Source organism: Chamaea fasciata, unplaced genomic scaffold (genome assembly GCF_029207755.1).
Source record: "Chamaea fasciata isolate MVZ Bird 193981 ecotype frontalis unplaced genomic scaffold, bChaFas1.0.hap1 SCAF_29, whole genome shotgun sequence".
Lineage (NCBI taxonomy): Eukaryota > Metazoa > Chordata > Aves > Passeriformes > Sylviidae > Chamaea > Chamaea fasciata.
The window spans coordinates 3,228,496-3,241,687 of NW_027094114.1; the positions used below are offsets into that span (position 1 = coordinate 3,228,496).

At 51.8% G+C, this 13,192-nt stretch overlaps 1 protein-coding gene across 1 annotated transcript in view; it reads left to right on the forward strand.

The window, feature by feature from the left end:
- Positions 1-534: 534 nt before the first annotated feature.
- The window catches only part of LOC136302475 (olfactory receptor 14A16-like), a 168,697-nt gene continuing 156,039 nt past the window's right edge, over positions 535-13,192 (forward strand). The window contains exons 1-2 of the mRNA XM_066205954.1: positions 535-542; positions 668-1,057. Coding sequence (XP_066062051.1) covers positions 535-542; positions 668-1,057 — 398 coding nt within the window. The remainder of the gene's footprint in view (positions 543-667; positions 1,058-13,192) is intronic.

A 13,192-nucleotide genomic window follows, 5' to 3' on the forward strand; every position in this document is an offset into this window, starting at 1 on the left:
ATCTGTCTCAGATCTCCCTCAGAAAGTGCCTCCTCACCCTCCTCTACCTACAGACAGCACCAGCAGCACCTTGGCTTGCAGCATCTCTGTTGGTCTGAGCTGCCCTTAAGGCCCTGCTGCCAGGGAGATGCCCCTGGGCAGTGGCCTGGGCTGGGAGGGGTGTGCAGGGCAGAGCTCAGCCCCCAGGGCTGGACTGGGCTCTGGGAGCACTGGCAGGGACAAGGCTTGGATAGAGAGAAACAGCTCCCAGTAGGCACAACTCCAGGTAGTAGAGAGCCAGACCAACACTTGATATCTCTCCATGTCCAGGTGCACAGGGAAAGACAGAAAGGTTTAGAGAAATTGATTTTGGACTCATCAAAAAGGCCATTTTTTTCCTGTACCAGTTTTAACTGTTACGAATCTGAAATAGGAAATGGTGAAATGAGCTTAGGACAAATATGTGGGAACCAGCAAGTCTGACTGCACTGGGGCACAAGGAGCTCTGTTTCCCCTTTGGGCTCCCCAGTGTTGAGACTGAGAGCAGTACTAGAGATGAGGTGGTAACTCAGAAGCACAAACCCAAGCTAAAAAGAAAAAAAAAAAGAAAAATGTTTAGTGAAGTTCCCCCACAGGAGAAGCGGTTTTGAGGGAATTTTGCAAAAAAACCCATAGGATTGACCCAAAGGTTGGTCCCAGCATGTAAATGTCTTCATTCCACAGCTCATGATGCCCAGAGTGAAGAAATGTCCAACAGCAGCTCCATCAGCCACTTCCTCCTGCTGGCATTGGCAGACACGCGGCAGCTGCAGCTCCTGCACTTCTGCCTCTTCCTGGGCATCTCCCTGGCTGCCCTCCTGGGCAACGGCCTCATCATCAGCGCCGTAGCCTGCGGCCACCACCTGCACAGCCCCATGTTCTTCTTCCTGCTCAACCTGGCCCTCACCGACCTGGGCTCCATCCTCACCACTGTCCCCAAAGCCATGCACAATTCCCTCTGGGACACCAGGCCCATCTCCTATGAAAGATGTGCTGCACAGCTCTTTCTTATTGTCTTCTTCCTTGGAGCAGAGTATTTCCTTCTGACCGTCATGTCCTATGATCTCTACGTGTCCATCTGCAAACCCCTGCACTACGGGACCCTCCTGGGCAGCAGAGCTTGTGCCCACGTGGCAGCAGCTGCCTGGGCCAGTGCCTTTCTCTGCTGCACACAGCCAATACATTTTCCCTGCCCCTGTGCCAGGGTAATGTCCTGGGCCAGTTCTTCTGTGAAATCCCACACATCCTCAAGCTCTCCTGCTCCAAATCTTACCTCAGGGAAATTGGGCTCATTGTGCTAAATGCTTTCCTAGATTTTGGCTGTTTTGTGTTCATGGTTTTCTCCTATGTGCAGATCTTCAGGGCTGTGCTGAGGATCCCCTCTGAGCAGGGCCGGCACAAAGCCTTTTCCACCTGCCTCCCTCACCTGGTCGTGGTCCCCCTGTTCCTCAGCACCTCATTTTTTGTCTACCTGAAACCCCCCTCCATCTCCTCCCCATCCCTGGATCTGTCACTGTCAGTTCTGTACTCAGTGGTGTCTGCAGCCCTGAACCCCCTCATCTACAGCCTGAGGAACAAGGAGCTCAAGGCTGCAGTGTGGAAACTCATCGCTAGACGATTGCAGAAACATTAAACTGCTGTACAGTTTCTGCAAACCATTTGTAATAAAAGTCATCTTTGGTACTTCTTGTTGGTTTGGTCGTTGAGTTTTTTTCCCTGTGCTTTAGTTTTCTAACATTGTCTACAAAGGCCATTGTTTGTGCACTTTCTCATTTGTTTCTCTTCACGTTTTCTGTGGCCACAGACTGTGTCATTGAGGAGCTGTGTTCTCAGTGGCTCTAAATGAACTTAAGTATCTCCCAGCAAAATTTTCTCTGGAGAACCCCCTTTTTGTTTCCTTCAGCTGCAGCAGCAATGTCTATGTGCAGAGCTGGGGGCAGATCAGTGCTGGAACAGCAGCTCTGCTCTGCTGGCCACACCATTCCTCATCCAGACCAGGTGCCATTGGCCTTCTTGGTCACCTGGGCAAAGTTGCAGGGGAACCCCAAAATAATGAAAGGAGTCGGCAGAGCAAACGCAGGTCCAATCAATATGATTACTGCTACGTTTCTCCTTTATTCTGTGTAAGATGGCAGGTTTTATACACTCTATATTGTTTACACTTCTAGATACATTCTCATTGGTATAAGGCACAGGGAAGAATGCAAACACTCATTGTTTAATGAACTGTTTAAGGTAGCTGCTATGTCCACACCAATTACTATTCTTGTTAACTACTATGAAACCCTTTGACCCTTGCAACACCTTAAGTGAAAATTTCTAATGCGACACACACTTGGCACTAATTTCTATCTGCACCACAACTTAGACAGGCCTCAGTGCCACAGCCTAGAGGCCTAGCATATTGCTCAGTCTGGATGATTCAAGTACAGCTCATCTCCTACACCTGGGCACACTGCTGCCTCATGTCCAGCCTGCTGTCCAGCAGTCCCCTCAGGTCCCTTTCTGCCTGGCCACCGTCCAGCCGCTCTGTCCTCAGCCTGTAGCACTGCAGGGGTTGTTGTGGCCCAAGTGCAGGACCCGGCCCTTGGGCTTGTTAAACTTCCCATTGTTGGATTTGGCCCCTAGAACCAGCCTGTGCAGAGCCCTCCTACCCTCCAGCAGATCCACACTCACACCCAGCTTGGTGTCACCCTTGTTCCATGAGGCCCTAGAGTGTCACGATGGTCTCCATGATTCTATGAGGCTCTGTAGTGTCACAATGGCTCCTAGGTTTTCTTAGTTTGAGAGACAGGTGTCTGCTAGGGAAGGCAGAAGCCTCACTTGGAATGGAGAATGTAACCCCCCTCCCTCCAAATTATTATAATTCTGATACTTAGAGGCTCTCAGGAAAAGATATGGGGATAGGTATAGCAGTCCTTTACTAGTACGTGTAACAAGGCAAACAACCAACAATAACTATGGCATTAACAACAAAATACAACCAGGAAGCTCATGATGGCCTTCTCAGCCAAGACTGGAAGGGATGGAGGAGAGGCTTTGCTTCACAAATCTTGGGGCAGTCTGATCCGGTGCCTCTGCAGAACTCTGAGTAGCACCAAGCTGGAACAGCAGGGATGAGCAGAAATTCTGGGCTGGTGACTGAGATGTATTAGAAGCTTGGTGGTGGTAGCTAGAACTGTAGGACATCCTGGAGGGCAGGGGGTTCAGGGTTACAGCGTGGCAAAGACTCAGAGCAGTGCCTGAGAAGCAGCAAAGGCAGGACAGCACTGGCCTGGCTCCCAGCAAGGCAGGAAAAAAAAGCCAGCTCAGGGTTCCTTGACACACGAGCAGATGATGACAGGTCCCTAGGACTGGACTCTGCTGATGACAGTGAATTCTCCCCACAGGAGGCAACAGTTTTACCCTCCTCCTTTCGATGATGAGAGTGAGAGCAGCTGCCCCCCAGACCCGTCCTCTTCCTGCCTCCAAAATCCCACGGTATCTGTCCCCTCGGAGAGAAACTCCCAGGGTTAAAAGAAGTGTAGTCAGATGCTGCATGCCTCTCCTTAAACACCTCCAGAGATGGTGACTCCACCTCCCTGGACAGCCCATTCCAATGCCCAATCACCCTTTTTGTGAAGAATTTCTTCCTAATGACCAGCCTAAACCACCCCTGGCAAAGTTTAGGGCTGTGTCCTCTTGTCCTGTCGCTGTTCCCTGTGTGAAGAGTCTGACCCACCCCTGGCTGCACCATCCTGTCAGAGTGTTGTAGAGAGTGATGAGGTCTCCCCTGAGCCTCCTCCAGGATAAACAAGCCCAGCTCCCTCATCCACTCCACACAGGAGTTTTGTTCCAGACCCCTCACCAGCACTGTTTCCTTTCTCTGGACATGCTCCAGCCCCTCCATGTCCTTCCTAAACTGGGGGCCCAGAACTGGACACAGCACTTGAGGTTCTCCACACCAGTGCTGAGCACAGGGGAAGAATCACTGCCTTGCTCCTGCCGGCCACACCATTTCTGACCCAGTCCAGGAGCCATTGGCCTTCTTGGCCACCTGGGCACACTGCTGCCTCATGTCCAGCCTGCTGTCCAGCAGTGCTCCAGGTCCTTTCTGCCTGGCCACTGTCCAGCCACTCTGTCCCCAGCCTGTAGCACTGCAGGGGTTGTGGCCCAAGTGCAGGACCCGGCTCTTGGTCTTGTTAAACCTCCCATTGCTGGATTTGGGCCCTGGATCCAGCCTGTCCAGGGCCCTGTGCAGAGCCCTCCTACCCGCCAGCAGATCCACACTCACACCCAGCTTGGTGTCAGCTGCAAATTTGCTGATGGTGGACTCAATACCCTCATCCAGACCATCAATGCAGATGTTGAAATCCACGCTGGCTGGGTCTGATCCCTCGGCCATCCTGTGGGTGCCGTGTGATGGCACTCGAGGTGATCTGTTCCATAACCTTGCTGGGCACCGAGGTCAGGCTGACAGGCCTGGGGTTCCCCAGATCCTCCTGCCAGCCCTTCTTGGGGATGGGCTCACATTGGCACCTCCAGTCCTCTGGGACCTCCCTGGGGAGCCAGGACTGATGAGAAATGATGGAGAGCAGCTTGGGGAGCTCATCCACCAGTTCCCTCATCCCCCTAGGAGGGGTCCCGTCTGGTCCCAGGGACACCTGTGAGCATCTGAGTGGCTCAGCAGGTCAGCAGCTGCTTCCTTCTGGATTAGAGGAGGGCTGTTCTGCTCCCTGTGCCCATCTACCAGCTCAGGAGAACACTTGTCCTGAGAAAAACCGGTCTCATTTTTGAAACCTGAGGCAAAGAAGATGTTCAGTACCTCAACCTTTTCCTCATCCTTGGTAACCATGTCTCCCCTAATAAGGAATGGAGGTTCTCCTTGTCCCTACTTTTGCTGTTAGTGTATTGATAAAATGATTTTTAATATCCATAACAGAAGCAGCCAGGTTAAGTCCTAATTGATCTTGAACCTAATTTTCTTTCTGCATGACCTAGCAACATCCTTTAATATTTCTTTACTTTCCTCCCCCACTGTCCAAGGTAATGCAGCCTCTTTTTTTTCATCTGAGTTCCTGCAAAACTCCATGGCCTGCCAGGCCAGTTGTTTTCCTTGCAAGCTCATTTTTTGCACAGAGGCACGGGCTGTTCCTTCTCCTTCAAGATTTCTTTCTTGAAGTGTCTCCATCCATCCTGGACACCTTTGCTTTTAAGTGCTCTTTTCCTTAAAAAATATCAGTATTTGATTTGGCACTCCCCAAATTTGCATCCTTAATAGACTGAAGTCTGCTCTCTGTAAGTCCAGTGTTTTGTTGAAGTTTTGTTGATGCCCAAAGTTTTGTTGATGCCCCTCCTTCTTTCACAGAATATTTTAAAACTCAATAATTTCATGGTCACTGTGCTCCAGGCAGCCTCTGACCACCACAATGGGCTTTGTGTGATTTCCATGGGCAAGTGGTTTTTGAGAACAAGCATTGTGTAAGCTCACCAAGTGTAGACCATTTATCATCTGGTAACATGAGGTCACAGAGTGGGTTATGACATCACAGAGTGGGTTATGTGAGGTCATCCAGCAGCTATGACATCATAGGCCATCTCTGTGACATCACAGAGACCAGCTGTGTGACCTCACAGGGGGACTGTGTGGATTCCCAGAAGAGCTGTGTGAGGTCACTGGGTTGGTCACTCTGCCCCAGCCCCCCTCACAGTTTTCCCCTGAGAAGTCCAAGGCTGTTGATGTTGAGTGGGGTCTCCTGTCACCCGTTATCCCCCTGGTGCACAGGGAGACATGGTTTGGGAGTTTTCTCATTTCAACAAGAGTTTTTCTTCTGCTACTCTGGGAGAGGAGTCCTTCCCCTGTGAGACCGTGAGGTCCCTTGCATGGGAGACAGTTCTCTGTGAACTGCCCCAGTGTGGGTCCACTCTCACAAGCAGCAGCCCCACTGCATCTGCTACAACGTGAGTCCCTCCCACGGGCACACAGTCCTCCCAGACTGCTGCAGTGTTGGTCTCTCTTCCCACGGGGTGCAGTCCTCCAAGGACAGGCTGCTTCAGCCTGGGAGCAGGGCCCCCTCTCTCCACCGGGTCTGCCACTGGATCACAGCCTCCTCCAGGCATCCACCTGCTCTGGCACGGGCATCTCCGCTACAGGCTGAGAGTGGATCTCTGCATCCCCCATGGATCTCCATGGGCTGTGGGTGGATCTCTGCATCCCCCATGAATCTTCATGGGCTGTGGGTGAATCTCTGCATCCCCTGCGGATCCCCATGGGCTGTGGGTGGATCTCTGCATCCCCTGTGGATCCCCATGGGCTAAGAGTGGATCTCTGTGTGCCCTGTCAATTCCTGTGGGCTGTGGGTGGATCTCTGCATCCCCCATGGATCCCCATGGGCTGTGGGTGGATCTCTGTGTCCCCCATGGATCCCCATGGGCTGTGGGTGGATCTCTGTGTCCCCCGTGGATCCCCATGGGCTGCAGGGGCACAGCTGCTTCACCGTGGTCTTTACCATGGCCTGCAGAGGAATCTCGGCTCTGGAGCCTGGAGCAGCTCCTGCCCCTCCTTCTCCCCTGACCCTGGTGTCTCCATGTTGTTTCCCTCACATGTTCTCACCTCCTCTTCTCTGACTAGCAGCAAAAACCTTGTGACTTTGTTTTGGTTTTCTTGTTAAATATGTCATCACAGAGGCGTTACCAACCTCTCTCCTTGGCCCAGTTTTGGCAGCAGCACGTTCACCTTCAGAGCCATCAGCCACCGGCCTTGCCAGACATGGTGGAAGCTTCCAGCAGCTCCCCACAGGAGCCACCTTTGTCGTGCCCCTGCTGCCACAAACCAGGCCATGCCAAAACAATACAGCTAATTCTGCTAAATTTGCTGATTTCTGAAAAGGGCTTATTCACATTCCTTGTTACAAAGTAACTACTTCTTTCTGCTCAGCTACAGCTTTTTGCATAGTTCAAGTATTATCTTGTTGTCTCAGCATGAGGACCCATCAGGCTGAGACTGACCTGTCCTTTGTCCCACCTGCAAACAGAACCTGCCCCCAGACAGTGCCCTGCTGACAGGCAGAATTCTGCAGGCCCAAGGAAAGTTCACAGAGATTTGGGATCTATGAGTGCTGGCAGGGAGAGATCAGGAACAGGGAAACACATCCAGGGGGAAAAATCTTGAGGAAGCAGAAAGAGTCACTGTCCCTGACCCTCATGGCCTCCAGTTCCTACTGCAGGGCCAGACCTGACTTTGCTGCCCTGTGGGGCTGTGACAAGGAGAGTCTGGACTCTGCAGTGCCAGGGAGAGGAAAAAAATGGATCTTTGGTTACATGAGCACCTGCAGTGTCAAAATGGTCTCCATGGTTCCATGTGGCCCCACAGTGTCACTCTGGTCCCCTTGGTCACACCAGGCCCCGCAGTGTCACAATGTACCCTTGGTTCTGTGGGGCTGCAGTGTCTGTTCTGCCAGTGAGCAGGGTCAGCACCAAAAACACAGACACAAGGTTCAGGTATGGTGTGATTTATTATAACACAAAACTGCAAAGAATGACAAAAGGAGAAGCTCAGCAATGCACCCAATCGTCACTACCAAAGATTGCCTGCAGTGATTATGAAAAAAGATGTACCAGTTACTCTCAGACTTTCCCATCAACCAGATCCACACATCAGCTGGGGGAAGCTGTCACAGCCAAGGACTGCAGAGCCACTCCTGGACACTGGGAATTCCTGCAGGTGCCTCCAGCCACAGGTGAGGGCCCAACTGTAATAAACTAAGATTAGACAACTCTGAGTAAAGGAAGTTACTAGTTGTATGTTATGAGGTTCCATAACATTAAAGGTTAAAACGTCGTTTATAAAAGCTGTAAAATCCCCGTTCTGTACCCCAAATCCTGTCCCCTCCCTCCTCCCTTAGAAACCCCACTTACCTGTCTCATCGTCCTAGGCTACAGACCCCATGCTGAACGTTCAAGCTGAAAAGTTACTAATTATACCCCATTAGTGGTTACATGCTATATTTATCCCAGCTGTGCCCATGAATTGTTACACGTTATATGTATCCCAGCCCCAGTTTTTTCTTTCTTGAGTTGTAAGTTTTGTAGCCCTTTTGAAACCCCTTAGAATGCCGTAGCAATTCTCCCAAGTTGGACTGCTGCTGCTGCCCTGCTGGCTTCCCGCCAGCCATCTTTCTATTTCCTGCTAGCCATCTTCCTCCATCCTGTCAGCCCCAGCCTGCCTATCAAGCTGCTGTTGCCACCCCTACGAAAATTATGGACCCCGCTGCAAACTGGGACAGAACTGACCACAACAGTCCCCAGCCGAGTCGAATCTCCAAAAATTCAACCCCCCGGAGAACAGCAGTGAACTGTGGACGCCTTGAAGTGTTGGCTGACTGATCCTGGTATCTGGTCATGACCTCAAAGACACTCCGAAGGAAAGACACCCCTAGACTTGACGAGCCCAAATGAGTTCCTGAGAGCTCCCGTGTGGTGAGCAAACTCCTGGATCTGCAGCGGTCTCTGCAGCATCGACTCGGCACCACCTCCTCAGCAGTGGAAGCGAGACTCCCCAGCAGCGTAGGGCATCCCTCTGAGCCAACTCCTTTCTAATAAAGGCAATTAAGGAGGAAACATTGTCTCCTGCTCATTTTTAACAAGCAGCAAGGACAAATGTCATAAAGCTGCAAGGCCTGCCAGCCTCCTCAGGGAGGGGCCGGGCAGGAGCAAAGTGCAGCCCCTGAAAGGAAAGTTCCTTCTGTGGGGCCTCCAGAGGCGCTGGCAGAGCCCAGGGGACAAAGGCCTGGGTGCCTGTGGCCCTGCTAGCGCTGCCCGGCCCTTGACCATGTGTCCTGTAGGCTGTGCCCCCTGTGTGTGCTGCTGCTGTGCCCTGGCCGGCTGCACACGCCCATCTCACTGTCCCCCCAGCATTTCTCAGCCCAGAATTTCTGTGCCCTCCCTGGGCTCCCTGCACCCAGCGCTGCCGGCTCCTGGCACACAGAGCCAGGCCATGGCCCGGCCTCACGCTGGGACACCTCCTGCACCAAAATTCTGCCCTAGAGGGACTTTTCTTTTTGCTCAGCTCCAGACTGAACCTTTCAAGCTTTGGGGAGGTTTCCTTCTCTTCCCACTGCCAAGGAAAGCTCTGTCTCCTGCTGTTCACAAACAGAGAAGGGCTGGTGGGAGATGTGCTGATCAGAAGCTGTTTGGGGTACAATGACCATGAAATTATAGAGTTTTTATATATTCTGTGAAAGAAGGAGGGGCATCAACAAAATTCTGCAGTGGACTTACAGAGGGCAGACTTTGACCTATCCAAGATGCAGATTTGGAGAGTATTGAAACAGGTACTGATTTTTTTAAGGGAAACAGCCCTTAAAAACAAGGGAGTTCAAGAAGGATGGAAACATTTCAAGAAATATAGTTTGAAGGAATGGAGAAGGCTGTGTGCCCAATGATAAGTCAGCAAGGAAAGTGACTGGCCTTGCTGGACATGGAGCTTTTGCAGGAACTCAGGGGGAAAAAAAGGGGATGCATCACCTTTGGACAGAAGGAAAGGCAACTCGGGAAATGTTTAAAGATGTTGGTAGGTCATGCAAAAAGAAAATTAGAACTTAACCTGGCTGCTTCTGTGAGGGATAGTACCAATTATTTTATCAATACATTAATGGCAAAAGGAGGGGTAAGGAAAATCTCCATTCCTAATTGGTGAGTACATGGTTTCCAAAGATGAGGAAAAGGCTGAGGTTCTTAACCCCTTCTTTGCCTCAGGTTTTAACAACCAGACACGTTGTCCTCAGAACAAGTGTTCTCCTGAGCTGGTAGATGGGCACAGGGAGCAGAACAGCCCTCCTGTAATCCAGAAGGAAGCAGCTGCTGACCTGCTGAGCCACTCAGATGCTCACAGGTGTCCCTGGGACCAGACGGGACCCCTCCTAGGGGGATGAGGGAACTGGTGGATGAGCTCCCCAAGCTGCTCTCCATCATTTCTCATCAGTGCTGGCTCCCCAGGGAGGTCCCAGAGGACTGGAGGTGCCAATGTGAGCCTATCCCCAAGAAGGGCTGGCAGGAGGATCTGGGAAACTCCAGGCCTGTCAGCCTGACCTCGGTGCCCAGCAAGGTTATGGAACAGATCACCTTGAGTGCCATCACATGGCACCCACAGGATGGCTGAGAGATCAGACCCAGCCAGTGTGGATTTCAACATCTGCACTGATGATCTGGATGAGGGTATTGAGTCCACCATCAGCAAATTTGCAGCTGACACCAAGCTGGGTGTGAGTGTGGATCTGCTGGCGGGTAGGAGGGCTCTGTACAGGGACCTGGACAAGCTAGACATGGTCTGGGTTACAAGGTGGTGTTGGGTCACTGGTTGGACTTGCTGGTCTGAAACAGCTTTTCCAACCTGATTACTTCTGTGATTCTGTGATGATTTTGACACTGGAGGGCTCTGGGAAGCAAGGGCTGTTGTGAGATTGCAGGATCTTTTGTAACCAGGGATCCATGGTGACACTGCACCACCAAGGAGACCATTGTGGCACTCTGGGCCTTCATGGAACCAAGGGGCCACTGTGACACTGTATGTGGCCTCATGGAGCCATGGAGACCACTGTGACACTGCAGGACCTCATCTAACCAGGGTGCCGTTGTTGCACTGAGGGGAGTCATTGAGTGAAGGAAAGTATTTTGACACTGTGGTGCCTCATGGGACCAAGAAGCCATTGTGACATTGCAGGGGCCGGGTAGCCAAGGGACCATTGTGACACCAAGGGGCCCCTTGGAACGTGGAGGCCATTGTGAAACTGTAGAGCCTTTGGGACCAAAGGGACCATTGTGAAATTGCACAGCCTCACGGAACATGGAGACAATTTTGACTGTAAGGCCTCATGGAAAAAGGGTGACACCAAGCTGGGTGTGAGTGTGGATCTGCTGGCGGGTAGGAGGGCTCTGCACAGGGCCCTGGACAGGCTGGATCCAGGGCCCAAATCCCACAATGGGAGGTTTAACAAGACCAAGGGCCGGGTCCTGCACTTTGGCCATAACAACCCCTGCAGTGCTACAGGCTGGGGACAGAGCGGCTGGACAGTGGCCAGGCAGAAAGGGACCTGGAGCACTGCTGGACAGCAGGCTGGACATGAGGCAGCAGTGTGGCCAGGTGGCCAAGTAGGCCAATGCCACTTGGCCTGGATCAGGAATGGTGTGGCCAGCAGGAGCAGGGCAGTGATTCTTCCCCTGTACTTGGCACTGGTGACGCAGCACCTCGAGTGCTGTGTCCAGTTCTGGGCCCCCAGTTTAGGAAGGACATTGAAAGGCTGGAGCATGTCCAGAGAAGGGCAACAAGGCTGATGCGGGGTCTGGAACACAAGTCCTATGAGGAATGGCTGAAGGGTCTGGGCATTTTATCCTGGAGAAGAGAAGGCTCAGGGGAGACAAGGTGATGACCCTCTTGGAGATTTAGTGCTGACTCTCTGAACATCAGTCCCTGAGAGTCAGTTAAATAAATTACTCAAGAATCTAAAATCACATACAAACTCAAAAGTTTCCTGAAGTTTTAATGGGTCCCACTGAAGGACATGACTGAGAAAGGAATTTAATGACCCTCTTGGGACGTTGGTGTTGTTTACAGTGGTATCAGTCCCAGAGAGTGTTTAAAAAACTTTTCAAGAACTCTTTCAAGAACTTTTTGAGAACTTTTCAAAGTGAAATTGAAACTCCAAAGTTTCTTGAAGTTTTAATGGGACCCATTGAGAGACACAACTGAGAAGGTGTCCCTAGGTTCCAGTTACAGCAGAACACTGCAGGTAGTGATGACAGGTGGGGACAAACAAGGCAAAGGTGTCTCTGATGCTGAGCAAACCTGCATGTGTTTCAGGATTGCCAAGGGCCAAGGCCTGAGCCCCAGCCCCTGCCAAGGCACATCCTGTCCCTCCCTCAGTGCTCAGGGCTCTTCCCGGCCCACTGGGATGTGGGGATGTGCAATGCCAAGGGCAGCACCATGGGGCGGCCCCTGCCAGGCTGCTGAGCAGGGACAAGGAGGCAATGAGGCCCCAGGCCTGCAAGGGTCACTTGTCTCCTCCTCATGGCTCAGGCCCAGGCCCAGCAGCCATGGCCAAAGTGAGTTGGCTCTGTCAGGGCCTTGCAGCTGCTGCCCATCCCTGTGCCCTGTGCAGCCCAGGCTGTCCTACGGTGTCCGTACCTGCGCCTGTGTCCCTGCAGGCTGTCGTCATCCCCCGGCTGCCCCACCTGGCTGGGCCCTTCCTTTGCTGACAGCTCTGCGTCCTGCCTGCCTCTGCCTGGGCACAGAGAGCCTTGGGCTTGAAACCAGGAGGCTTAATTCAACTTTTCCTGTGCTGTGATGTTTTAGCTCAGGAACAAGGCATGCAGGGCCTGCTCTCCCTGCCAGGACAGTTGTAAGTCAAGTAGAAGACATCTGGCTCAAGATTGCAGGGAGAGGTAAAACAAGGAGTAAATCTGGGGACTTGGGGTGGATGTTATGGTAATGGGTAAACTGTAATACATGTGTAGCTACTGTATATAAGTAACACTCTTTTAGAATCACATGTCCATGGAACCTTATGAGTTACCATGAGATGGAGAAGAACCATCTGTCTTTCCAGGTGCCCATGGCCAAAACTGATACTCCCCCTGAAAAATTCCATATATGCAAGGGTTCTTCCAGACAAAAGTTGCCAGCACAGAGACCTCTGGGTGACTTCGGCCTCTGGTGGTCACTTCTCATGTCAAGAAAACCCTGAGGGAAGTATTTGAACAGGTTTGACTACTGTAATATCAATGAGTCTCTCATCCTCTGAAAAATTCAGATGGTCTTCTGATCATGTGTCTTTTTTTCTTATTGTGCATTATGCATTGAATATTATTTTCAGCTAAAAAATATTCCTATCATTCTACCAGTGTGATCTGACACAAAACCCCTCCTCTACTTATGGATCCAGGTCACCTGTAGAAGCAAACAAAATAAAGAATGCAGCAGGAATTATTTGTCTCTGCTCCCATCTGTCACATCTCTGGAGATGGAGGTGCAGCCCCAGCACGTGGGAGGGCTCAAGGGGTCACAGGTTCAGCTCCCACACAGAGAACTTGCACACCCTGGGGTGCCCCTTTCAGCCTCAGTGCCCAGAGCCTTTCTGCAACCTTCCCCTGGAGCTGCTGCTTCCCTGCAGCCCCGGCCATGGACAGCAGCAGAACCTGG